This window comes from Apteryx mantelli, chromosome 31 (assembly GCF_036417845.1).
Source record: "Apteryx mantelli isolate bAptMan1 chromosome 31, bAptMan1.hap1, whole genome shotgun sequence".
In the NCBI taxonomy this organism is placed as follows: domain Eukaryota; kingdom Metazoa; phylum Chordata; class Aves; order Apterygiformes; family Apterygidae; genus Apteryx; species Apteryx mantelli.
Window position 1 is genome coordinate 2195285 of NC_090008.1, and position 26638 is coordinate 2221922.

The window sequence follows — 26638 nt, forward strand, 5'->3', positions numbered from 1 at the left end:
GAATGAAAATGGGGAAGGGGATGGGGAAGAGGAGGGGGAGAGAATGACGATGGGGATGGAAATAGGGATGGGAATGGGGAATGAATAGAGAGATGGGGATGACAATGACAACGGGGAGAAGACAAGGATGAAGACGAGGATGAGGATGATAATGGGGATGGGGCCAGGAATGGGAATGAAAATGGAGAAGGGGCTGAGGAAGAGGACAGGAATGGGGATGAGGATGGGTATGGAGACGAGCAAGAGGATGGGAATGAGGATGAAGATGGCGGTGAGGATGCCGAGGACGCCAGGGCCCCTCCGAGCGCTGCGGCCCCCCGTGCCGGCCGATAAATCCTCCCGCCGTATATAAGCCACCCGAGCGCGCGGTCGCCGGATTTTGTCTGGTGCCTTAATGTCAGGCCTGTAAATTAGCTGCCGGCAACGAGGCGACCTTGACGAGTTCTCCGCGGGGGCCGCCGCGGCCGGCAAGGAGCCGCTGCCGGTGGCGAAGCGCTTCCCGGCTGGGCTTTCTCGCCGCCTCCCGGCCGCCAAAGAGTTAAGGAGCCGAACCCGGCGGCAGAGCCCTTCGCATAGCACCGAGCTGCTGACCGCAGACTTACCTCCGAATTATCGATCGGCTGCCCGGCCCCGTGCATGTGCATGGGCACGCGCGCGTCTGTGCACGAGCTTGCACGCGGGCGTGCATGAACCTGCATGCACATCTGCATGCACACGCACATCTGCATGCACACCAATGCATGCCATATGCCCCCTTCTTGCTTTTCCACCTGCTTTTTTTTTTTTAGGGCTTTTTTAGGGTTTTTCATCACCTTTCTCCAGCTCCCCAGCAGGGGCGACCCCTTGCACCCTTGCCGCGGGGCAGGATGGCAGCGCGTCCCCCGGCGCCAGCCCGCGGGAGCAGCTCGTGGCCACCGAGCCTCTCGCGAGGGAATTTTGCCATCTCTCTCTCTCTTTTAACTGACATAAATTTCGATTTAACAGATTTTCCTGACAGGCAATTTTCACTTGTTTAATTCCACTGACAATCAGTAAATTCGGTGGCAGATGGAGCAGCCCGTCGCGGTGGCCAAACGGGGGAGAGGGGCTGCAGCGCCCATCCGCGACCAGTCGCCGGAGCCGGGCGCAGCGCTCCGATTTCAGCCAAACAGCTACTTAATCGATCGATCGAGAAATTTATCTGCCGCCGCCAGCGCCCGCGCCGTTGGATCACCTCCCAGGCTGCTAAAATTAGCCGCCATCAGTGCGGCGGCTGCCGTGCCGGGAGCGGGATCGGGAAGGGGGGGGGGGAGGTGGTGCTGGTCTGGCTGTCGGCTCGCGGCTGCCAGTGCGGGAAGGTGGGTTGTGCACCGCGTGCCAGCCGGTGCTGCGCGCCTGTTCTTGCACCGCGGCTGCAGTCGCAGGGCTCTGATTGTGGGCATCCCTCTGGCAGCGTCGGCTGCAGCTGGGGCAAGGGCACCCCGGAGCCACAGGCAGTGTTGAATGCACCAGAGTTGGTGTTGGATGCACCTGGGTTGGTGCTGGATGCACCTGGGCTGGCGTTGGATGCACCAGGGTTGGCATTGGATGCACCTGGGTTGGCGTTGGATGCACCTGGGTTGGCATTGGATGCACCTGAGTTGGCGCTGGATGCACCTGAGTTGGCATTGGATGCACCTGGGTTGGCATTGGATGCACCTGGGTTGGCATTGGATGCACCTGAGTTGGCGTTGGATGCACCTGGGTTGGCGTTGGATGCCCCTGGGTTGGCGTTGGATGCACCTGGGTTGGCGTTGGATGCTCGCAGAGGGGTGCAATAGGGCAAAGACAGCATCAGGTGCACGAGGGATGGTGTTAGGTGCACCAGGGACGGCATTAGGTGCAGGAAAGCCAGCATTAGCTGCACACGGGATGGAGTAAGCCGCATGCACGTGGATGCCGCAGAGTCAAGGACAGAGTTAGCCGCAGGAGAGGTGGCATTTGGTGCCCCACGTTTGGTGTTAGCTGCACGCACGTGGATGCAGCAGGGCCGAGGACAACGTTAGCTGCACCGGCACCGGCATTAGCTGCACCCTCAGTTCCCAGGCGGGCAGGACGGGGCGAACACCCACGTCCCCTTTCCAGCAGTCCCACCTGGGTGTGGGCGACCCAAAACTGGGGGAACCGGAGGGGAAAAACATCCCAGCAGGAGCTAAAGGTTGGCACCATCCGGGGCTAAACCCTGGGTCCCGCTGGCTGCAAAAAGCCCGTCCGTGGCAGTTCCCACTTTGCAGCCGGGAGCTCCCTGTGGGTGCTTAACGCTTTTTTTGTTTTTGGTTATTATTTTTAATTCCCCCCCCCCCCCCAGCGTGGCCCCATTCCGCTTCCAAGGCCTCGCCGCCTCTGATTGACTTTGATTGACGGCTCGGCCCGTCATTTCGAAGGAGACAACTTCTCGATTTGCAGCTTTCTCACAATATAATTTTGGTTTTGGGGTTTTTTTATTTCTTTTTTCCTTTTTCCTAAGGAGTCGGGGGGGGGGGGCTGCTTCGAAGCGGCGGCTCCCACCTAAATCCCAACCCCCCCCCCCCCCTTTGCATGCCACAAGCTGAAACGTCCCCCGGGGACGCCGGGTCCCGCCGCTCTCCCCCGGGGCAATAACTTTTCCCGTGGCCTTTTCCGGTTCGTCCTTGAATTAATTCCCAGCGCCTCGTCTCCTGTTGATCCGCGCCGCCTGCATAATTCACCCCGCTCGGTGTTTGTTTAAAATATTCCCCGCCGGACGTTATTTATAGAAGGGTCAAATGAAGCTGGGCCCGTGTCCTTTGGTTTGAAAAGGCCACTTTTGACTTTTCTCTAATGGGCTTTTAAAAACCGGTAATAAAACTCGCTCGGCTCCGCCGTGGGCAGCGTGTTCCCCCTCCACCACCACCACCGCCGGCCCCGGCTTCGCCCCCGCCGCGGGGTTTTGGGGTGGTGGCGGGGGCCGTCCCGACTCGACCCCAGCCGCGCTGCTCCCCCCCCCCCCCCCGTCGGTGTCCCCTCGCTGGTGGCTCGTAGGACACTCGGGGGCCACGGCTGGGCTGTGCTGGGATGAGACTGGGGCCATACTGGGATCGGACTGGGGGCCCGTACTAGGATCAGACTGGGACCATACTGGGGTCAGACTGGGGGCCTGTACTGGGATCAGACTGGGGACCATACTGGGACAAGCCTGGACCCATACTGGGATCAGACTGGGGACCATACAGGAATGAGATTAGGACCATACTGGGATCAGACTGGGGGGGGGGGGGGGGTCATACAAGAATGAGACTAGGACCATACTGGGATCAGACTGGGACTACACTGGGATCAGACTAGGACCATACAGGGCTCAGACGGGTCACGCCAGGCACAGACGGGGCCATACTGGGACAAGACTGGGCCCGTACTGGGAGCGGCCGGGGCGCGAGCGGGCTCCCGGCCCATCTGGCTGCCACCTCCGGCCCCGGCACGCAGCCGCGGGGCCGCCGGCGGGCGAGAGCGCCGCTGGCGCGCGTTCAGCGAGCGGCAGCTCTAATTATACTGCCGATTGCACCCAAAAAAAAAAAAAAAAAAGTGTCGGATTAATTTTTTTTTAAGAGCAGAAAAAGGAGGAAAAAAAAAAAAAAAAAAAGAAGAAGAAAAGCTCACGATTCACAGGGGAGCTCGTCGTCTCGCAGACAATAAGCGCTTCGAAAAGGAAAAAAGGGGGGGAAAAATAATAATAACGACCCACGCTTTCACCGTCCGAGGGAAACGGAGGAATTAGGATATAATATAGGTTTTATTTTATTTTTTTTTTTATAAATAGTCCACACCTCTCCCTTTGCCCCTGCACTGCCCCGCGCGGGGCCGAGGCGCCGGCTCGGCTTCGCCTGAGCCGCTCCCGGAGTCTCTCGCTTCGCTTCGGAGCCGATTTGCCGCAGATCCGAAACCTCCATTTCTTTTCGCTCCCCCTCAAACAGGGAGACGGGGAAGGGGGGGGGGGGAGGGAGAAAAAATCGCTGTCGCTGTCAAGGCCACTGCGGTCACGAGTTCTCCGTTCTCAGGCCGCGCGGGGAGGATTTCGGGGGGGGGGGGGAGACGGCGGGCGGGGGGGAGGGAGCGGGTCCTTTTTAAGGCCATTCCCCACCCCGTCCTCGCCCCTCCGGGGTGGGGGGCGCCGGGGCCCAATCCTGCCCCCCCCCCCCCGGCTCACTGCATGGCGATGTAGGGCCAGTTGAAGGTGGAGCCCGACAGCAGCATGTCGCGGATGAGCGTCTCGATGGGCGTCTTGCCCACCAGGCGCACGAAGAAGAGCTGCTCGATGACGGGCGCCGAGACGAGGCGCAGCGAGGGCAGGCGCAGCAGCAGGCGCCCGAAGCGGCTCGGCTGGCTGGGGTGCTGGCTCCGCACGTACTCCTCCAGCGCGCACTGCGACTTCTCCTGCACGCTCTCCACGGGGCCCAGCTCCGACAGCCCCACGGCATCTGCGGCGAGGGAGGAAGCAGAGGGGCGAGGCGTCAGCGGGGACCCCCGAAACCCGGCCGCGAGCCCGGGAAGAGCGTCCCGCTCGGGGCTTTCGCTTTTGTCTTCAACCTCCTCTCGCCTTTCCCCTTTCCATGAAATCCCGGGTCAGAAAGCCAGGCTGCAAAGCCAGCCTTTGCCGCGGCAAATATCCCTGCAAGATGCTGCTATATGCTATAGGAAAGATATTCATATATATGTGTGTGTGTATATCTATATATATAAAATACATACATGTATATGTCTATATAATGGTTCGATACATGGAAAATATCGCTAATGGCTTCAGCCTTTATCACTGGGGGGGGGAACTCATTGCAAGGGGGGTCCGTTTAGACACAGGGGTTTTAAGCAGGAGGCGCCGTCCCTCCTGCCACCCCCCCCCCCCCCCCCGGCTCCGGGGTTCGACTCGCCCTTTCGCAGTGGCGCTCGCGAGAGTCTCCAGCCCGCCGGCACCATCGGCGTCACCGGGAACAGCCAGGCGGGAAAACAACGGGGCCTTTCGAGAAAGCAAAATTTTGGCTCTTCCGGCTTCTCGTTTGCTTTTTCTGGCTAATCTGGACCTTTTAGTGTCCTCCGGCTGAGCCTTGCAGGGCTCGCGCACACCCTGAATCGCAGGCAATGCGCTCTCCGCCCGGGAGCGTGGGCTGGGATGGGAATTTGGGCATCTCCAAGAAGCAGCAGTAACCATCTCCCAGCGCTTTTCTCTTCCAAAACTCCAGGTTTCGGGGTTAAAAAAAAAAAAAAGAACGGGTCGATCCCTGAGGGTGTAAAACCCCCCTGAATCCAGCTGGGAGCCCCAGGGACACGGGATCCGGGGTGAAGTTGCTTTTGGCTTGCTTCGAAAGGTGGGAAATGCTGCAAATCCCAACAGACTTCCCCGCCGCGGCCCCTGGCCGGGCTCGAACCCAGCAAGACGAAAGGTCGGTGGCTCTGCGGCGGCTGCCTCCTGGCTGCAGGGCACCAAACAGACACCCCCCCCCCCCCCCGGGGCTACCGTCCAGAGTGGAAAAATCAGCAAGGTTTTTCTTTGTTTAGTCCTTGTCCCTCCCACGCTGCTGTCTTTTAGCTTTGATTTTTTAAGAATTAAAAAAGAAAAGAAACAAAGAAGCATCTCGTCTCCTCAACTGGTTTTGTTTGGAGATTGCTCGAATGCAATCGGCTGGGAGTGAAAAATCAAAACTTTCATTTGAAGCCGACCGCTCAGGTTCATTTGGGTTCATTTTGGATAAAAACAGTTCTCGCAACCCAGCCGTGGGTCCCCCCCCCGGAGCCTCCTCTTTCCGCAGGTAGAAACAGCCAGAACTGCTTCTCCGGGGCCGTGAAGGGACTCGTTGGGGTTGAGGGTCTCGGGGAGAGGCGAGCTCGGCGCCAGAGGGGGTTTCCGATCCCTCCCTTTGCTGCAGGGGTGGAAACTGCTGTTTTCGGGGCTTGGTTCCCGTCGCAGATCCGTGTTCTGCTCTGGCCGGGGAAGGCGAGGAGGAGCGGGGCTGTTCCCGGCCACGGGCGCTCGTGGGGCTCTTGGTGGGGGCATCGTGCATGGGGCACCACTGTGCCAGGAGGGGGGGGGACGGGGGGCTCACAGCCCCTGTGCCCTGCAGCGGGGCTGAGGCGGTGGGCACCGAGCCACCATGGGACACGGAGGGGGGATTTGGGACACCGCAGAGGGGTCGGGGGAGCTCCCAGCCCTGCACCCTTCAGCCCCCTCATCCCCGAGCCATCACATGGGGCGGGAGCCACCAAGGAGAGGAGGCGGGACCTTTTGGCCTCGCCTTGTTTAGCCACACCCCCTTTAGCCACACCCCATTAAGTCCAACCCCATTCGGCCCCGCCCTGCCCACCCCCTTCCCATTCAGCCTCCCCCTATTTTGCCCCACCCCCCCCACCCTTCAGCCCCAGCCCACCCAGCCCTGCCCCATTCAGCACCACCCACCCGGCCCCGCCCATTCATCCCTGCCCTGCTTAGCCCCGCCCATTCACTCCCATTCGCACCCAGCCCCATTCACACCCAGCCCCATTCATCCCCAGCCCCACCCATTCACTCCCATTCACACCCAGCCCCATTCATCCCCAGCCCCACCCATTCACTCCCATTCACACCCAGCCCCACCCATTCACCCCCATTCATCCCCAGCCCTCTTCACCCCCAGCCCACCGAGCCTCACCTTTTCTAGCCCCACCCACCCAGCCCCACCCCACCTGGCCACGCCCCCTTTAGCCCCTCCCCCCCGCCGGTCCTCACCCGGCGTGAAGAGCGCCACGGCCTTGAGGCAGGCGTACTCGGCCGCGTCGACGTGCAGCGCCTTGAGCTTCTCCACCTGCTCCTGGAAGACGCGGATGTGGTCCATGAAGGCGACGACGCGGTCGGCCGACATGGGGGCGGCGTGGAGGCCGGCGGCCGCCAGCAGCGGGGCCACGTGCAGCGGCATGGCGCACTGGGCCGCGTTGAGCACAAACAGCTCGCTCCACGTCATGCGCAGCAGGGCCACCTGGTCGGAGAGCTGGAAGTCCGGGAAGAAGGGGATGCCCTTGGCCCACTCAATGGCACTGAAGAGGAGGCGGGCGGCCAGCTCGCAGATGTTCTCGATGCCCATGACGTTACTGGGCTGCAGGCACTGGGCCCCGTAGCGGGCCGTGGGGTAGGGCTCGGCCCGCAGCAGCAGCGAGATGAAGCCGCTCAGGTAGCTGTGGCCGGCGTAGGGGTCCCCGTTGCTGAGCGGGTACTGCCCGGGGCTGCTCTGGGGGTGCGCCATGCGGCCTCGCTGCACGGCTGCAGGAGCGGAGCACGGAGGTCAGCGCGGCAGCCCCGGCCCCCCGCTATCCTCCCCACCCCCCCCCGGCTTCTCTGCAGCACAGCCCCTTTGCATCACCCTTTGCATCACCCCCGCTTTGCAGAAAGAGAGGCCAGGTCACCCCATCCCGCTTTAGAGGGGGAAAGGAGCACGAGGGACATGCCACCCCGGCTGGGGACAAACCCCTGGGACCAGCAGCCCCTCCGCCTCCCAGCGGGATGAGGATCAGCCACCCCAGGCAGCGCTGGCTTGCCGCCAGCTTTTTATTAGGAAAAGGCATGACAGATTTTGGGGGCCCCGTGCAGGCATTCAGGGTCACCACTTCCTTGCGTGCAGCGTTAATGAGATGGGGCTAACGAGGGGCCACCTCCAAGGAGGTGTCCTGGACGCCTGCCCAGGCTCTGGCACCAGCGACCCCCTCGACGGGCACCTGTTAGCTTCCCTCCAGGTCCCTACCTTCACCCCCATTTTGGCCTTGAGTCTCCTCCTGTTTGGAGGGTTTGGGATGAAAAAAAAACCTCTCTGGATTGGCCTGGAAACCCTGCCTGGGCTCCAGGGTGGGAAGAGCTGGGGAGAACCCCCAAAAAAACAGATGGAAGAAGAAGGGAGGGCTGGAAGGAGGGCACGCTGGCTCTACCTGTGCCAACCACAGCCCAGACGCCGGCCGCCCGGCCGGATCCCAGGCAGCTTGAGGCCAGATGTTGGCCGCCGCGGTGCCGAGGGCCAGGGCCCCGCTGCGCCAGCTCGCACATCCTCCACGAGTGAGCTCCGGTGCACGGCCCCACGCTCGTCCCAGGCATTGCCGCCCCCCCGCTGCGCCGGCAGCCCTTGAGGGAGGCTTAGCTTAATGCGGCTTGACAATCCCAAGTGTCATGCAGCGGTCGGGATCGCTGCCCCGAGCCGGGTCCCAGCTCCCCCGGCTCCCGGCGGCAGGAGCGGCTGAACCCCAGGGCCGCGGAGGGCCGGGCACCGCAGCATCGCAGTTTTCAAAATATCTCCCTGCACAAAAGCTCCTATCGGCCTGCGAGGGAGCAGGAGAAAGCGGCCCCAGCTGCGAGGGACGCGGGGTTTTGCAGACGGGCCTGGGCAGCCCCGCAGGGCTTCATGCAACAGGAGGGAAAAGGCGCCCTGGAAGCCCACGCAGGGCAGCCAGGCCGGTGCTTTGATCCCTTGCAACCCCTTTCTGCACCTCTTTGGGGCAAAACAGAATTCAGAATTCCTGGGTTTAGTTCCCGGAGGATGAAACGACCCTTTTCAGCCCCAAAACACGTGCAAAAACAAAGGGAGCACCTGCGAAGGGCTCCCCCCAGCCTGATTTACCCCCCATCCGCACCACCTTGAATTGCAACCTTCCCCGGCTCACGAAATCACCCAGCGCTGGCAGGGCCGGATCCAGCGGCCGAACAAACCGCTACTGCCACCGGACCAAGCTGGTTCCCGTCACTCGCGCCTTGCCCAGAGGGATTTTTCCAAAAGCCAAGATTGGATCTCCCCTTCCTAAATCCTGCCTGACACCAGCTCAGCTCCTTACTCTGTTCCCTGGAGGGAAGAGAGAGGTTTCTGTGGGTTTTTTTCCACCCGTAACATCTTTAAGAAATAAATCCGGCCAAAACCAGTGGTTGGATCCCGGGAGTCTTTCGGTGCCGATTCCCAGCCGCTGTCCTGGAAGAGCGAGCTGCCCCTGGCCAAGGACGGGGAGCAACATCGGCTCCTCGACATCCCGTGGGGACGGCGTCCGGTCTCCCCTTTCTCAAGCTGGGCGAGACGGGGGCCCTGCCCCAGCGATGCCATCGAGGCTGCAGGAAGGGAAACTGAGGCACGGAGCGGCCGGCCGCCCGATGCCTGCAGGACCGCCTCGCCGGGCTCGCTCCGTGCCCGATTCCCCCTCGAGTCGGAGAAGCCGTTGGCGGCTCAGTCGCAGTCTGCGGATTTCCACCAGCCTCGCATAGCGTGGGAAACGAGGCAAAAAAAAAACAACACAGAAAGGCTGTTTTTCCGGTAAGCACCCAAAAAAACATAACGCTAATGATGCACAAGCACGGTGAAACGTCCCTCCGCTGCCGAGACACCTTGCAGCAGGGACCTGCCCTGGCGCCCAGGGACCGAGGCGAGGAGAACGCGACGGGAAGGGGCCGGCGGCGAAACGGCCGAGCCGCCCAAAACCCCGGGGCGAGCCGAGAGGCGCCCAGGAATATTTTACCCAGACGCTTTTGAATGGGCATCTTCGAGCCACGCAAGGTGCTTTCGCCCGCCTGCAGGTGCTGCGTCCCGTGGCAGTTTCGTGCACACGCGTCCGCAGCTGGAGGAAAGCCTTCTCCTGTCTCCCGGCACCTGGAAACCTCCTAAAAAAATCAAAGGTGGGAGCAGGTCTGGGAGGAAGGACGCTTCGGGCAGCGCCGTGCCCCAGGACCTTCCCCTGGCACCGGACCCCAGTGTTAAATCAGCGCCGCGGCACCGGGAGCGGGTGCCGGGACGAGCGGCAAACAAAACCCGTCCGCGCAGAGCAGCTGCTCGTGGCAATTTCCTTTTCTGAATTAAAACAAAAGGGGGGGGGGAAAAAAAGAAAAGGAAAAAAAGCCAAATTCTGACCCCAAACGACCCCTGCTAAGCACAGCAGCAGCTCCCCTGAGCTGAGCAGCCTGAAGCAGCAGCAATCCCGCGGGAGCCGGCGGGTCAGCTCGGGAATGGGCCAAAAGGACCCATTTTTTGCACGGCTCACGAAACCCGGAGGCTGCACCTCTCTCTCCACCACCGAAACGCTGCGGCGTTTTCAACACAGAATAAAAAGCTGATTTTTTTTTTTTTTTTAACATGGCCCAGAAATCTCTTTTGTTATTAGAAGAAATCAAAGCTGTACGGACAAGGATGCAGGTCGGGCTTGGGAGACGGGGTTAAACTCCACGTTTCGGGCAGCCCCAGCACAAACATCAGCTGCAAGCAAAGATGCCAGAAATCCCGGGGAATTTGTCCGGTTTCCGGAAAAGGAGTTAATCCCCATGTATTTATTGCAGCAGGACAAGGAAGATTTGCTAGGAGCAGGTCTCGCTGCCCGGAGCATCTGTCCAAAAGGCCTTCCCTTACACACACACTTCCACGCTGCCTTTTTGGGGGGAAAAAAGCTGAAACCGAGGGTAGCCCTTTGATAACCTCCCCGGAGGGAAACATCTCCTGCCTCGAGGTATTAATTCCCACGTCGTGTTTTAAAGAGGGCTTCAGCTCAAGCATGGATTTCCCCCCCCCCCCCATTGCAGGTGGCTTTTTAATACAAACTTTGTAACTCGGTCGCGCTCGTGGGGCTCCCCGAGACCCCCAGCGCACAACCAGAGCTGACACATAAATTCCCTCCTTCCCTAGCAGCCAACGTAGAGAAACATTTACCTGGAACAAAATCCATTGGGGGAAAAAAAAATAATAAAATCCAGGAGAAGCACGGGGAACGGAGCTGTTTTTGTTTCCAAACGCTCTCGGCTTTTGCAGCAATATGTCAATTCAAGCGCTGAGAAACCATTTAAAATCCCGATGCCGAGCCTGCGCCGGGGCATCTCGCGGGGCCGCCGAGGGGTTTTCCTCGGTGCAAAGGGCCCGGCGACTTTGCTGCGCTCCCGCGCGAGGGCTGCGGTGCAGCACCATGACAGCCCTCGAGGTTTTCTGCCTTCTCTTAATTTTACTGATTTATTTTTTTTAATATATATATATCCAGAGGGGCGACTTTTCGGCCACTCTGGGTGTCACAACTGTTGCTGCACCGACCCGCAGGGGAAAACCCCGGCCGAGAAACGGGAGCCGGAGAAGGGTCGCCTGCCCCTCGCGAGCCGCTTCCCGGCCAGCGGGAAATCACCGCCGGCTTTCGGAGAGGGGCTTCAATAGCAAAAACAAACCCGTGCGACCGACGCAACGACAAGGGAAGAAAACAGACGGATGCAAACCTCGCGCCTCGGCCGTCAGGGATGAGCCGGATGGGTTTCAGGCTGCCGGCACAAACGGGGAAGGATAACTTCATCCTTCACCCCTTTCACCGGCTGAGAATAATATTCCTGCATACGATTAGGGCGACGGAGGTAACTCAGCCCAAATTTGCTCGGCTCGAAACTGGAAGGACTTTCTGCCGGCGAGGCGAAAACCACCGGGGAAAGAATAAAACCGGTGGCAGCCAACGCGCGCGCGGGACCGGCGCGGCTCGACCCCCCTCCGTCTCTGCAATTAGGAAAATAAAACACAAAGAAAATACAAAACATCGCCGGGTCCCTCATTACGCACTGAGCGCGCCGGGCGATTCATTTCACGCACCGCTCGGGGCTGAGCTTTCGGCTCAGCGTGACGGCATCTGCCTGGGGGAGCCCCGCGCTAGCCGATACCCAAAGGCTTCACCATCGTATTTTGGCCCTAATGTACAATTTCAGGCGGAAAAAGAAATACTTCTAAAGCTGATGCTTTAGGGAAAAAAAAAACGAAAAAAAAACAAAGAACAAACGTGATTATGCGGCTGGTTAAAGTCAGACAAGGTAGCGGCACATGTCATATTCTTGTTAGCTTGAAATGCGATTTTAATCCCGGTCACGCTAAGTATTAGAGCAGCCAATTCCGACTAATTAACTTCAGATTTGCCAGACGCTCCTCCCCAAAGCCAAAGCCCTAATCTTTTAAAGAATATCTGCATTATCGCCCTCTAATTCCCCGCTTTTTTGTATATTTTTTTTTAAACAAGCACATCCCCAATCTACATATAACGGAGAGGAAGAGTAACTTGTTCCCATCCCCGCACAGACACGAACCTATAAATCAAGCCCTAGCTAAGCCCCAAAGAAACTAAAAGTTCACCCGGTTCAAAAGAGCAGTTGCGCTGATGATTTAATTAAGCCGAATGAGAAGCGGGTTCCCTCCGCGGAGCCTTTCGCGGCGCGGCTAAGAGCGGAGGGCGTTGGGGCAGCGCGGCGGTTTGCGGCCGCTGTCACGTTTCCCTCTCGTTAAAAGCGAAGGGAAGAGCGGTGCGGGGGCTCGTTCCGCTCGCGGGAGAAGATGAGAAGCGGGAGGGAACCCGGCAGGGCGACGGCGGCGCGTTTCGGATTGCAAAAAGGAGGAGAAAAGGGGGAGGAAAAAGTAAAATAAAAATAAAGGTCGGGGAGGTTTGTGATGGATGCGGGATTTCGGAGGCGCTGGGGGAACGCCGGGCTGCCGCGGACTTCGGCGGCCTTGCGCCAGGGAGGTTTGTCCCTGATTTCGGGGCGTCTCCCCCCAAACGATGGGGCAGAGGTGGAGAAGGGCCGGCAAGTGGGTCCCAAGGAGCTGTGATCCGGGGGGATCCCATGGTACCAGGGAGGCACCCGGGCCAGGCCCCGCTGGAGAGGGGACAGGAGAAAAGGAGTGGTGGCAACAGGGAAATAGAGGACGGAGGGAGAGACAGAAAGAGGGATAAAGAGAGGAGAGGGAAAGGAAAAAATGAAAGAAAAATGGAGAAGAGTTTTCTCTTTCTTTTTCCCCCCTTTTTCTTTCTCTTTCCTTCCCCTCTGAGAGTCCTTTCTCTCCCTCTTTCACTTTCTTTCTCTTTCACTTTTTCTTTATTCTTTCCCTTTCTCTTTCTTTCTGCGTCCCTTCTTTTTCTTTCTCTTTGGGCTCCCTTTTTGCTTTCTCTTGCTCCCCGCTTTCTTTTTCTTTCTTTTGTCTTTTTCTTCGTTGTTTTTGCTCTCTTGATCTCTTCCTTCTTTTTTCCCTCTCTCGATCTCTTCCCTCTTTTTTCCCCTTTTCCCTTTTTTCCCTGTTCTTTTTCTTTCTTGTTCTCTCGTGATTTTTCTGGCTTTTTCTCCAGCTCTTTTTTCCTTTCTTTTTTGCTCCTTCTTGTCCTTTCTTTTTCTCCCATTCCTTTTCCTCTTTTCTGCTCCCTCTTGCACTTTCTTTTTCTCCCATTCTTTTTCCACTTTTCACTCCCTTTTGCCCTTTCTTTTTCATCCCTCTTCCCCTTTTCTCTCCTTTTTTCCCCTCCTTTCCACCTCCTATCCTTTTTCCCCTTTTTCAATCCCTCTTGCCTTCCCTTTTTCTCCCTTTCCCTTTCCAGTCCCTCTCGCCCCTTTTTCCCCCCTTTCCCTTTTCACCCTCTTCTTCCATTCCCTCCTGCTCCCTTTCCTCTGCTCTTATGCTCTTTTTCCCTCCTTCTCCCTCCTTTGCGCTCTTTTCCTCCGTTGAGCTCCGCTCGCATTTTTATTCCCGTTATTTCTTTATTTATCGCTTTCCCTTTGCTTCCCTCTTGCTCTTTTGGACTTTTTTTTTCCTCCCCCCCCTCCCTCTTTTTGCTTTGCTCTTTGCCCTCCTCTCGGCGCGCCCCGCTCTGCCCGGTGCCCGGGGCCGGTGCTCGGTGCCGGTGCCCGGTTCCCGGTGCCGGTGCCCGCTCACCTTCCCGCCGCATGCCGACGCGGAGGCACTTGCGGAGGCGGCAGTACTGGCACTGGTTGCGGTGGTGCTGGTCCACGGGGCAGTCGCGGCCGCCGCGGCAGCTGTACGAGAGGTTGCGGCGCACGGAGCGCTTGAAGAAGCTCTTGCAGCCCTCGCAGGTGAACTGCCCGTAGTGCTTCCCGCTCGCCTTGTCGCCGCACACCAGGCAGTCCGCCGCCGCCGCCGCCGCCGCCTTCTCGGCCGCCCCCGGCCCCGCCGCCGCCGCCTTGGCCGCGCCCGCCGGCTCCGGGGCGCAGGGCGGCGGCTCCGGCCCCGGCCAGGGCCCCGCCGCCGTGGCCATGCGGGAGGCGGCGGGGCCGCTCCGGGGCGGCGGGGGGCTGCGGAGAGGGAGGGCGGAGGGGGGCGCGGCGGGGGAACGCGGTCAGGACGGAGGGATGGGGAGAGGGGAGGTGGAGGAGTGCGGTCGGGATGGGGGGACAGGGCAGAGGAGTGCGGTCAGGAGGGAAGGATGGGGAAAGGGGAGATGGAGGAGTGCGGACAGGACAGAGGGATGGGGAAAGGGGAGATGGAGAAGTGCGGTCAGGACGGAGGGATGGGGAAAGGGGAGATGGAGGAGTGTGCTCAGGACAGGGGGACGGGGCGGTGGGGAGTGCGCTGAGGATGGAGGGATGGGGAAAGGGGAGATGGAGGAGTGCGCTCGGGAGGGAGGGATGGGGAAGGACGGGCGGAGGAGTGCGCTCAGGATAGGGGGACGCGGGGACGGGGCGGAGAAGTGCGCTGAGGATGGAGGGATGGGGAAGGGAGGGATGGAGGAGTGCGCTGGGGAGGGAGGGAGGGAGGGAAGAAGGGAGGGAGGGCCGGGGCAGGAGCGGCGGCGGAGCGCTCCGGGGCCGGGGGGACGGGGAAGGACTGGCGGAGGAGGAGGAGGAGAAAGAGAAAAGTTCCTTCCCCTCCCCGCGAGGGGAGCGGGGGCTGCCGACGCGGCGGGAGGGCCGGCTCCGGGGGCGGGCGCCGGCTCCGGGGGGGCCCGGGGCGGCCGTAGCTGCCCCCGCTGCCCCGGCCGGGTCCCCGCCCCGAGGGGGAACCGGCCGCTTGCTCCGAGCGCCTAGGTCCCCTCCGGCCCGGCCCGCCCGCAGGAGGCGGCGACGACAGGGAGGACTCGTCCCCCCCCCCGGAGGAATTGGGTGGAAATCAGTAGAAATTAGCCCCGAATGAGCGGGGCGGGGACGCTCCGGGGCCGGGCCGAGCGCCCCGGGGAGGGCGGAGGATGCCGGGGCCCGGGGGGGCGGGGAAGGGGGCAGCGTGTGTGTGCGTGTGCGTGTGTGTGTGTGCAGCCCCTTGCGACGTGCGCTGGGTGTGCACGGCCCCCCGTGCATTGGGTGTGCCTCCGCGAGTGTGCACGGATGCCTGTGCAACGTGTGTGTGCGTGTGTGTGTGTGCGCGCACAGAGCTCCGTGCAACGCGTGTGAGCGCGTGCACGGAGCCGCGTGTGCAACGTGTGTGCGGGCATGCACGGAGCCGTGAGTCCGTCTGTCGGTCCGTCTGTCCGTGCCCTGTGCAGCGCGACCCCCGCGCCGGGGCACCCCCGCCCCTCCCGGGGCACCCGGGGCGCGTCACGTGGCGCCGCCGCCGGAGCCCCCCGACAATGCGTCCGCGTAGGCGCTGCCCATATAAGGACCTGCCCGCCGTAAAAGGGCAGGAGGGGGCGGGGCGGCTCCCGGCGCGGGCCTGACGTTGACAGCCCCGCCCCCTCGGAACGCCGGCCAGGCGGAGGGCCGCACCCAATCAGCGCGCCGAGGGGCGTGGTCTATAAGGGGGCGTGGTCTGGGCGGAGGGGGCGTGGCTTGGGTGGTCCATGGGTTCAGGGCCAGGTGGAAGGTCCCGCTGGGGCGGAGGGGACGGGACGGGGATGGGGACAGGGATGGGGACGGCGACAGTCGCGGAGGGGACCCCGACCCCGGGGAGGGCCGGGCGGAGGCGCAGCCCCTCGCGTGGCCTGGCCGTGCGACGCGCTGCGCGGCGTTAAATGAGGGAAGTGGCAAATTATGAGGCGAGGGTGACCGCGTGCTTCGGAAAACAATTAAAAAAGGGGGGGAAAAAAAAAACGGGGGGAGAAAACCCTCATCACAGGCATCGCGAAGCCACCGCGCGTCCAGCTGCGCCGGCTGCCGAGACGTGACAATTCAAGCGAGCCAAGGGGAGAAAAAAGGAGAAAAAAAGAGAAAAAAAAAGAAGAAAAAAAAAAAGTGAGATTTTAAGCATCGCCCGGAGGCTCCGCACTGCACGCAAGGAAAAAGCTGCCCTTCGCCCGGCTTAAAGCAGTCTGGCTGGGCCAGCCACCAGCGTAAATCAGGCGGGCCCGGCGTGCGGGAGCCGGCCGCTGGCTGCCCCTCCGCGGGTGTCACGAGCTCGCCCGGGCTCAGCGGCGGCTCTGAGATGCACGTACAGCTCCCGGGCCCTTTCGAGTGCCGCCGCTGGTCAAAGGAGCCCGTAAATAAGCTGTTTCCCATAATTGCTCGTAAAAGCCGTCGCTCGCAATTTCATCCTTCATTCCCAGCGGGGCCGGGGGGGGCGCCAGCCTCGTAAATCCCCCCGCGGGCTCCCTTTTAGGCAAAAATTCATTAGCTTTTACCTCCCGACGGCGAGATCCTCGCGCTGAGGTCGGCGCGGCCAAGGGGGATTTACAGGCTCCTGCCGCTTGGGCCGATTTTGGGGGCGCCTCAGAAATTTTGGGGCCAGCCGGCTACAGCTCACTGGGGAATCAAGCCTCGTCAGTGCTCATTAAACCTCATCGGTGCCCCGGGAGGCTTTTTTTTTGGGGGGGGGGGGGCAAACCACAGCTTGGGCACCCTGCTCGGCAGCCTTGAAAAGCACATTTTTGCAGCTGCGGCTTTTCCCCAAATCCCCCCAATATCTGTGCGCTCGCTGCGCTTTCCAGGCTGTCCAGGCATGTGCTTAAAATGCAACATTAAATAAATTTATATCCCCTCCCCCCGACCAGTCTGCTTTGCCCAAACCGGGGTCCGGGCAAGGATTATCCGCTCCTGCAGCCCGAGGTGCGGCCCGGAAGCGGCTGCATTTTGCTGCGCAGAGCAAACCGCCCTTTTGGGCTCCGATCCGGAGCTTTTGCATTTCTCTCTTTTTTTTTTTTCCTCTAAGCATAAAACCAGCAATGCAGCGTGTTGCAGTAGCTATTTCTGATGGGGGGGGGGGGGCTCGTCCCCGTGGCACATCACAGTGTCCGTCCACACCACGCACCCTCGGGCCCATCCGAGACCGCCGCAACTCATCTCAGCTGTGAGGCATCCGCTAGCTGTTATATCTATATAGCGGTGCCCCCCCCCCCCCAAAAACGGGGGCTGTCGGATGAGCCGGTGACGGATGGCGGCTCTCGCGGCGGGTGTCGGAGGGCCGGAAGAGCAGGGGTGGCGGGGTCAGAGCCCCCCTCCCCCCCCGAGCCGGCCACCGCGGGAAAACAAGGAAAGAAAACAATTCCTCGCCTCGCTCCCGGGAAAAAAAAAAAAGTAACCCCGGAGAGGTGGCCGGGGGGGGGGGGACACTGGCGCCCGGGTGGCCGCACCGGGTCAGAGGAAACGGGCGGCCGCTGAGATTTACGGCCCCGGTGCTGCTGCCGGTCGCAGGGACGGTGGCAGCACTGTCCCCGAGGGACCCCGCGGCACCGGTGCCTGGCGCCGGTCTGTGGCCGGGGCGTTACACGGCACGAGTTCATCAGGCCTCTGCGGCCAAAGGGCTACTCGGAGGTGTTTTTTTTTTTTTTTGGGGGGGGGGGGGTCCAAACTCGACAAGAGAGCTTGGCATGGCATGAGTTTGCCAGGCCTCTGCAGCTGAAGGGCAGCCCAGAGTGGGGGCAGCCCAAACGCAGCGAGAAAGCGCAACGTGGCATGAGTTTGCCAGGCCTCTGCAGCCAATGCATGGGGGAAATCCCGTGCTGCCCCCGAGCCCCGTTTCCCACAGGGTCCTGATGACAGCCGGGGTGGGGGGTGGGGGGGGGCCGTTGCATCCTGCACCCTGCCGGCACCCATGGGTGCCCCCTGCCCCCCCGGTTCTGTGCAAGCTGGGGGGGCCTGGGGGGGGGGAAGCGGGCAGCAGGGTCGGGGTGCCGTGTGCTGGGCTGGGGCTCCTCCACGTGGGGACGCGGCGGACTGCAACCGGGTGCCAGCGCACCCAGGGCGGCCCGAGCGGGCTTGCGCCGGGTGTCAGGCAGCACCGAGCGGGTGTTACACCGGGTGTCAGGCAGCAGGGCAGGGGTGTTACACCGGGGCAATGCAGCGTTGCATGGGTGTTACACCGAGGGCAATGCAGCGTTGCACGGGTGTTACAGCGGGTGCAAGGCAGCGTTGTGCGGATGCCGCAGCAAGGGTAACACAGCATCACTCCGACACTGTCCCGGGTGTAACACAGCACCGCACGGGTGTCAGACTGTGTGCCGCCAGGTGTAACGCGGCATCGCACGGGTGTTACACCGGGTGTAACTCCGCACCGCGTTAGCGTTACGCCGGGCACGACGCAGCCCTGCACGGGTGATGCATCAGGCGCAGCTCAGCACCGCACAGGTAACGCAGCACCGCACCGCTCCTCCACCGGCTGCAATGCAGCATTGCACCGGCGGTTGCACCGGCTGTGCCGCAGCCTTGCAGCGCTGCGACACCCGGTGTAATGAATGCAGCGCTGCACGGGTGTTGCGCCAGGGGTGACTCCGCCCGGGGACCCCAGACCCTTGCACGGCCCCCCGCGGGGCTGGTCGCGTTGCACCTTGCACCCTGCACCCCCGCCCGGCGCCGGGAGCAGAGCGAGCGGAACAGATTGGGCGCGGGGCCTGCTGGGACTTGTAGTCCTGCCCCCGGGCCACGTGACGGGGCGGGCCGCGGGGGGGACTCCAACTCCCAGCGTGCTCAGCGCGGCGGTGCGGAGGCGGTTGGAGCTCGGGTAAGGGCCGGGGCGCCCCGGACACGCGGGTGTGCAAGGGGGAGTGGGGTTTTGGGGCCACCCCGTTGCATTGCACACGTGTGTGCAAGGGAGGGGGGCCGGGTTTGGGGCCACCCCGCTGCATTGCACGCGTGTGTGCAAAGGGGGGGGGTCGGGTTTGGGGCCACCCCGCTGCATTGCACGCGTGTGTGCAAAGGGGGGGGTCGGGTTTGGGGCCACCCCGCTGCATTGCACACAGCTGTGCAAGAAGGGGGGGTAACACCTGGATGTAGCTACACCCCCCCCCATGCACACACACGTGGCAAGCATGGGCTCAGCCCCCGGGGCTGGGCCAAGCTGGATGGGACCTTCCCTCCTGCAAGCAAAAAAAAAAAACCCAGAAACGCCCCAGATATTGCACCCTCCCCCAGTGCAACACCCGCTAACCGTATTTATGGGGGGGCTCATCCTGGGGGGCTCCCCACTGCGCACAACCCACACTCACCTGCTTTGCTCCCGCCGCAGCTCCCGTCACGCCGGATGCTGCGGAGCCGCGCGGCGACAGCGACGAAGACGGCGGCAGCGGCGGCGCTGGCGCTGCGGCGAGGGTCCTCCATGGCCGAGGGTCCCGTGGGCCGGGCCATCCGCGCCAAGCTGCAGGCGGCCCTGGAGCCCAGCTACCTGCGGGTGCTCGACGAGAGCCACCGGCACGCCGGCCCCCCCGGCGCCGAGAGCCACTTCGCCGTGGTGGTGGTGAGCGGGCGCTTCGCCGGGCTGCCGCCGCTGCAGCGGCATCGCCTGGTGCACGGCGCCCTGCGCGCCGAGCTCGCCGGCCCCGTGCACGCCCTGGCCATCGTCGCCCGCACCCCCGAGCAGTGGGGCGCCGACCCCCGCGTCCCCCCCAGCCCCGCTTGCCTGGGGGGGTCCAAGCACCAGCACCCCGAGGCGGAGCCGCCCGGCGCCCCGGCTGCATCCTGACCCCTCTCCGGGCATCCTGCTGCGCCGTCGCCGCACCGAACTGCCGCGTTTTCCCACGCCGCTGCAGCCCGGCACCAGCTTCGGGGCTGCTGCAAATGTGGGAAGAATTTGGCATGTTTTCCCGCGGCTTTTCAGCCCCCGTTTCCACCCCGCGCGCCGTTCGGAATAAACCGCTCGTACAAAACGCACCGCTCGAAGCCGACAGCATTGGTCGGATAATTTTTTTTCTTTTTTTCTTTTCGTACACAGGGTGGGTTCGCGTGGGGGGGGGGTTGTTGCTGTTTTGGTCGTGTGTTTTTTGTTTTTGTTTTTTTAATTCTTTACAAACATCTAAAAACTACACCACGGCACGACTCTGCATACGGACAGAACTACGGATGTGCTCTTAAAAAGACCAGCTACACCGAAGGATGGAGAAGGGAGGAGGAGGAGGAGGACGCGGGAGGAGAAACGAGATGAAGCACGCCGCGCGATCGCTCTCGCTCGGCCGGAGGGTCCCGCGGCGCGGAGCCGAGCGCCGGCGGCTCCCCGGCGCTCCTGCTTAGAGCCGAATTTCCCGCCCGGCGCTGCCTTCGGGCGCCTCTTTGTGCTTTGCAAACCGCTGCTGGTTTGGGTTGGTTGGTTGGTTTTTTTTGTCGTTTGTGCTCCAGGTGAGCGGAGGGGGGGGAAAACGTGGGAAAACGGCCCCCCGCCCGCCCTGGCTACAGCCACGCGCCTGCCCTCGCCGCCTGCGCCAGCTCCAGCTCTTGCATCCATTGGAAAAGCCTAGGAAAGAAAAGCCTTTAAAAAGTAGTAGAAAAATAACGGGCGGTTGGGGGGAGCGGGAGCCATCCACCCACGTGCCGGGGGGGGGGATTTGCACCCTCAGCGGGGGATTTGCACCCTTGGGATGGACATGCAAATCCAACCCGCCGGGAAAGCCGTGCCGGACAGGGCCGGGGGCAAATCCGGTCGCAGCCCTGGGGAGCAAGAACCCGAATTGGAGCGAGGTCCGGCCGCGGCACCTGCCCCTCAGCAGCTTAATAACGGCCGGGCCCTAATTAGATTAACGAATCTGTCACTAGGGAGATGCGGCCCGTTAGCGGCGCGGCCGCCCTGCCCGGGTTTTTACGCCGCAGACCCGCCGGGGGAATCGCCGCTGGCGTCGTCCCGGGGTGCTGGCGCCCGAAGGAGATGCCAGGGCCGGGGTGTCCCCGCTGCCACCGCCGCCGAGAGCCGCGGGAGCCCCAGGGGCCCGCCGAGCCCCGCGGGGTCGTGCACCCTGAAGGGCCGTGCACCCCGAGGTGCCATGCACACCAACGCACCGTGCGCCCCGAAACGTCGTGCACCCCGCAGCGTCATGCACTCCCCCAAGGCGCCGTGCAAACCAAGGCGCCGTGCACCCCGAAGCGCCGTGCACCCCGAGGCGCCGCGCGCACCAACGCCTTGTGCACCCCGAAGGTGCCATGCGCACCGCAGCGTTGCGCGCCCCGAGCTGCCGTGCACCCCGAGGTGCCACCCCTGCTTCTCCTGGCGTCGGTGGGGGGGGATTTAAGCACAGAGCTCGCTTGGCTTCCTCGATCCAGCGCCCCGGCCCTGCGCCCGCCTCGCCCTGCCGCTGGGGTCAGGCCCTTCCTCCTCCTCCTCCTCCTCCTCGCCGCGTCCCCCCCACCCCAACCGGAGCGAGCAGATACTCACACACGCGCGACGACACCGAGAAAAGAAACGGGGAGGGATGGAGGCAAAGGGAAGGCGGCGGGAGGGGGGCAGAAGTGCAAACCAAAGGGGAAAAATAAAATAAAATAAAATAAAATAAATAAATAAATATATATATGTATATATATATATCCCAAATGCTCCAAGAAGACGGTTCACAGTGTCTAAACGAGACTAATTTCCCCCCCCGCCGGGGGAAGGGGAGGAGGCGAACGGGGCCGGAGGGGGGGGGGGACGAGGAGGGGGACGAGGAGGGGGGCCCCCCCCACCTCCCCTCTCCCCCGCCGCCCCTCACTGCAGCACCCGGCCCCGCGTCTCGGGCAGTTTCAAGGCTAAGGAGCTGCCGAGGGCCAGGGCGGCGGAGGCCAGGAGGATGGGCACCGCCTTGGTGATGCCCACGAAGGAGGTGAAGATGCTGATGCCCAGCACGGCGGCCAGCTTGCAGAGGGCGTTGAGGAAGCCGAACGCCGTCGTCCTGCGGCATTAAAACAAAAAAAAAAAGGGGGGGGGGGAAAAAAAGCCGGTGGCGGCCGCCGTCCCGGACGCCTGGGCCCCTCGCGGGGTGGGGAAGCCCCCCGGGAGCGTGGTGGGCTGCGGGGGGGTGGACGTACCGCTTGTCGGAGGGGTAGAGCTCCACGGTGAGCACGTCGAGGGCGTTCCAGGAGGCGATGCTGACGCCGCCGAAGAGGCAGAGCAAGGCGATCATGGCCGACTCGCTGTTGCCGAAGGAGAGGAAGAAGCAGCTCACGCAGGACATCACGCTGGAGCCGGCTGCGGGGACAGCGGCGAGGCGTCAGGGCGGCCCCCCCCCCCCCCCCAACTTCCCAAACCGCCCCGAGCGCCGCCGGTTCGATCCCCGCCACCGCCGCGCGGAGCATCCAACGCCCGTCGGGGAGCCCCAAAAAAGGGGAAAGGGAGGCAGCAGCCCCCCGTCCCCGTCCCCACCCAGCATGCGCAGGCGGCCGATCTTGTCCATGAGGAGGGCGGAGACGATGTTGCCCGGCAGCACGGCCAGGGTGCCCAGGAAGCTCACGAAGTAGACCATGTAGGCGGTGTTGTCGTCGCTGAAGTCCAGCTGGCAGCCCTCCTTGTTGTGCAGGAAGGTGCTGTTGAGCACCCGGCTCTCGATGAACTTGTACTCGAAGAGATCTGCCCCGGGGTTGGAGGGGGGGAAAAGGGACCGTGGGTGGGCGACGAGGCCGGCACGGTGCCGGAAAAAGGAGGGGGGACACGCCGGCACGCCACCCCGCCGCTACCTGTGTTGTAGAAGACGGTGGAGATGAAGGTGCAGTTCTTGAAGAAGGTGTTGCTGGAGGTGATGTCCTCGAAGTAGCACTCCTCAAAGAGCGAGTCCTCGAAGATGACTGACTTCATCTTGAGGCCGATGAACCTGCCGGGGTGGGAGGGTTTTGGGGGGGGGAAAGGCGCAGAGCCCAGCACTGAGTGGCCGCCCACCCGTGCACCGAGCGTGCCGGGCCTCAGCCCGGTGGAACCCGATGCCACCGCCGGCGGGCACGCACTTGTCGTTGAAATACTCGCCGTTCCGGTGGATCTGGTTCTCCAGGGTGAAGTTGAAGGTGAAGTGCTTCACCTTCTCGCGGGTGAAGAGCTTGGTGCGCGAGGCGTACTCGATGCTCTGCAGGTGCTTGATCATGTCCGGGAACCAAACCGTCAGCCCGTAGTAACTGGGGAGCGGCGAGAGCGGGGTGAAGCCCGGCGGCTGCGGCACCCGCCAGCCCCGGCCAAGCCCCGCCGGCCCACCTGAAGGACATGGTGAACCACACGGCCATCATCATGAGCGTCACGCGGCGGTACTCGGGCGCGAAGCACTGCTGGAAGTTGCTCCAGACCTAGGGCGAGAGGCGGTGGGAGCCGGGATGGGCTGGGGACGGAGGGGGACGGTGGCGGTGGCGGCGCGGGATGGGGACGGGGACGGGGCTGCCGCGCTCACCTGCTGCGACAGGTTGAGGAACCGCACCAGCCAGCGGCGGTACCACGTGCCCGTGTCCGCCTGGATCTCGATGAGCTCGTCCTCCCGCTTGATGGTCTTGATGTGGGTCACCTGGGGGGAGGGCGCGGGGCCGGGTGCCTCAGTTTCCCCACCCGCGGAGCAGGGCTGAGCTTTGCCGGAGGTGGGAATATGCCCAGGGGAACAGGCACGGAGTGACCCCGTTCCTCCTTCCGGAGCCGTGCCGGACCCGGGTCCCCCCAGCACCCGCAGGCTTGGCCCAGGCCGGGGTGGGGAGGGGGGATCTTACCGAAAAGACCCTCTCGGGGTGGCCCTTGGCCCTCATGTTGGTGTCGTGAACCTGCTTGAGCACCATCCAGGCCTCGTCGTGCTTGCCGTTCTGCAAGGCAGAGCCCGGCGGCCCCGGAGCGCTCAGCATCCCCGGCAGGATGCGGCCCTGCCCTTTGGGGCGGGTTTTTTTGGGGGTGGCGGGGGGGGGGGGGGAGCTGCTTACCTCCAGGAAGAAGCGGGGGCTCTCGGGCATGGTGGTGAGCGCCCCGATGGCGAAGACCGAGGGGAAGGCGCAGACCAGCACGAACACCCGCCAGCTGTGGAACTGGTACGCAGAGCCCATCTGGAAACTCCAGCCTGCGGCCGGGATGAGGGATGGGGACGGGGACGGACACGTCAGCGGAGCCCGCGTCACCCCGAGACCCCGCAAACTCGCAACGCCGCTGCGCTGAGACCCGGCAAACTCGTGCCACCACCACGCTGAGACCCGGCAAACTCGCGCCCTGGAAACCGTCTCGGCCCATCCCTTACCGTAGTGGGGGATGATGGCCCAGGCCATGGCGGAGGCGTAGATGCCGCCGATCATCCAGAACATGCAGAGCCAGCTGAGGTGCTCGCCCCGCTTCTCCTGCGCCAGGAACTCGGAGAAGTAGGAGAAGACGATGGGGATGGAGCCGCCGATGCTGGGGACGGAGCGGGCGTCAGCGCCGCCGCCGCCGCCGTCCCCCCCGTGCGGCTGGGGCGCGACGGCGGGGGTGGCCCGGACGCCTGGGCCCCCTCGCAGGGTGCTGCTCCTCCCCCCCCACCTCCCCTTACCCCACGCCCGAGAGCAGCCTGCAGAAGAGGAAGGTGCCGTAGCCCTGGACGAAGGAGGAGAAGAAGGCGAAGACGCTGTTGACGGAGAGGGAGATGAGGAGGCACTGCCTTCGGCCCAGGCGGTCGGCCAGCCCGCCCCACAGGAACGCGCCCACCATCATGCCCAGGTACACGATGAGCCCTGGGGGGGGGGACGGGGACACAGCGGATTCGCACCACCATCAGCCTCCACCATGCTGCCAGCGCGGCGCTGAGCCAGCAACCTGCTCCCCACTCCTGCACTGAGTTTCTCGGGTCTCAGCGGGAGGGAAGGGGGGGGCTTGGGGCTGCGTCAGACCCCACGGGGGGGCGAGCCAGGTGGGGGAGGTCTGGGCCTCCGTTACCACCCTCCCCCCCGGCAGGGCTGGCCAGGGGACCCAGGTGTCCGGGGCCTGCTGGGGCCTGCTCTCCTCACTAGCCAGTGCTGCCGCCCCCTCGCACCCCCACACCTCCCCCTCTGACCCCCCCATATCCCCATTTCTCGCCTGTCACCCCACATCTCCCTCTGTCCCCCATGTCCCTTCAAGCCCCCATGTCCTTCCATATCCCCTGTGCCCCCCCAGGTCTCCCTCTGTCCCCTCTTCTCCCTCCATGTCCCCTGTGCCCCCCCATCTCCCTCCATATCCCCTCGTGTCCCCCTATAGCTCCTTCTGTTCCTCCATACCCCATGTCCCCCCATATCCCGTGTCCCCCCCATCCCTCCATATCCTGTGTCCCTCCCAATCCCTCCATATCCCTTCATGTCCCCTTACATCTCCCTCTGTCCCCTCTTGTTCCCCCATATCTCCATGTGCCCCCATATCTCCTCATGTCCCCCCGCAAATCCTGGTGTCCCCCCATAGTTCCACATCTCCTAGCGTCCTTCTGCATCTCCCTAGGTCCCTCCACACCCCTGTATCTCTGCGTCCCCCCGGGTCTCCCCCGGGTCCCCGCGCCCCGGCTCACCCAGCATGCCCTTGTTGGAGTCGGAGAGGCACATGTCCTTCTCGGCGCTGGGCAGCACGAAGCCCACCACGAAGACCTCGACGCCGTCGGCCATGAGGGCCAGTCCCAGGACGAAGTAGAGGGTCCACTGGAAGCGGCCGTGGCCGCACTCCTGCAGGATGAGCTCGTACTGCTGCGCCAGCTCCTCCTTGTCCTTCCGCCGCTGGCCCTCGGCGTCGTCGAAGGCGCCGAAGGCTCCGCCGGCCGCCGCCTCGCCGCCCAGGCGCTCGCCGGCCTTGAGCGACTCATTGCGGGGGATGCCCTGGTATTCGCCCTCGTAGATCTCGTCCTCCTCGTCGTGGCCCTCGGTGGCGTCGCTGGAGGCACCTTCCTCCTCGTTGGCCGCCTCGCCGCCCCGGTAGTAGCCGTCCTGCGGCGGGTAGTCTTCGTCGTCCTCCTCCTCCTCGAAGCGCGAGTAGGAGCGCTTGGTGTACTCGTCCTGCATGCGGTCCATGCCCTTGCTCATCTTCTTGGCCGCATGCTTCTTCACCTCCTTGGCAATGTCCTTCGCGCCCCGGATGAAGGCCGTCCGGTCTCGGAAGCTCTCGTCCATGGTGCCTGCTGCTGTTCGGCTCAGCCCTGGGGGTGTCACGGGGGGATGTGCGCGCCTTGGTGTGTGCGGGGGGGGGGTCCTGGCCTGACGGCCTCAAGCCTGGGGGCCAGGGGCAGCCGCGAGGTTCCGGTGGGATGCGAGAGGCCGGGCTGGAGCGCTACCCATTCGCTTGGCGCAGGCGAAGGTGGCCACGGGCCCCGGGGCGCCGGCCCGGACCTGCAGGAGCCCAGACACAAGCAGCTGCGGTTTAGGGGGTCGGGAAACAGCCCCGCGTCACCCCCCCCGGCTTTGCATGGCCCCACTCCAGCCCAAGCTCCACCCCAGCAATGTACAGGTTCCCCTCGCTGCTCATTCAGAGGATCAGACAATTTAGAGGGACTTCGGCACCCATATTTCAATAAGATTCAGGCACCTGAAGTCCACTGACCCAAGTCCCTCGACCTGATTCTCCACTGTCTAATACCATGGTTGAGCCCAAGCTATGGCGCTCGTTGGTCTGTGTCGCTTTTCTCCAGCTGCCTATATCTGAGCCAAAAAACACCGGTACTTTGTATCTTTGAGGCATCAGCCCGTGTCAGATTCGGTTAGGCCAGGGTTTCTGGGAGGAGGGAATGACACACAGGCTGTGAGCCCACACACGCTTCGTTTCATCAGCGCTTCAGGGTTGGGAGAAAAACAAGAAAAAATCTGCGCGAGAAGGGAGCACGGCACACAAGAGCGGCAGCGTTCGATACGGATGAGAGG

At 63.0% G+C, this 26638-nt stretch overlaps 3 protein-coding genes across 3 annotated transcripts; 1 reads left to right on the forward strand and 2 right to left on the reverse strand.

Moving 5' to 3' along the window:
- Positions 1 to 4176: 4176 nt before the first annotated feature.
- Positions 4177 to 13745, reverse strand: LOC106485073 (nuclear receptor subfamily 2 group F member 1-A-like). Its single transcript, XM_067313491.1, has 3 exons — positions 13665 to 13745; positions 6731 to 7258; positions 4177 to 4451 (listed from the first exon to the last, which is right to left on the reverse strand). Exons 1-3 carry the CDS (start codon positions 13675 to 13677, stop codon positions 4177 to 4179), a joined length of 816 nt encoding a protein of 271 aa, XP_067169592.1. The 5' UTR covers positions 13678 to 13745.
- A 4810-nt stretch (positions 13746 to 18555) lies between these two features.
- BOLA1 (bolA family member 1) lies at positions 18556 to 19756 on the forward strand. The gene is made up of 2 exons (XM_067313498.1): positions 18556 to 18611; positions 19116 to 19756. Exon 2 carries the CDS (start codon positions 19131 to 19133, stop codon positions 19566 to 19568), a length of 438 nt encoding a protein of 145 aa, XP_067169599.1. The 5' UTR covers positions 18556 to 18611; positions 19116 to 19130; the 3' UTR covers positions 19569 to 19756.
- Positions 19757 to 21554: 1798 nt separating this feature from the next.
- SV2A (synaptic vesicle glycoprotein 2A) lies at positions 21555 to 25948 on the reverse strand. The gene is made up of 12 exons (XM_067313504.1): positions 25303 to 25948; positions 24319 to 24499; positions 24034 to 24185; positions 23726 to 23859; positions 23522 to 23611; positions 23215 to 23325; positions 23025 to 23113; positions 22784 to 22948; positions 22520 to 22653; positions 22209 to 22412; positions 21875 to 22034; positions 21555 to 21738 (listed from the first exon to the last, which is right to left on the reverse strand). Exons 1-12 carry the CDS (start codon positions 25892 to 25894, stop codon positions 21555 to 21557), a joined length of 2196 nt encoding a protein of 731 aa, XP_067169605.1. The 5' UTR covers positions 25895 to 25948.
- Positions 25949 to 26638: the final 690 nt, after the last annotated feature.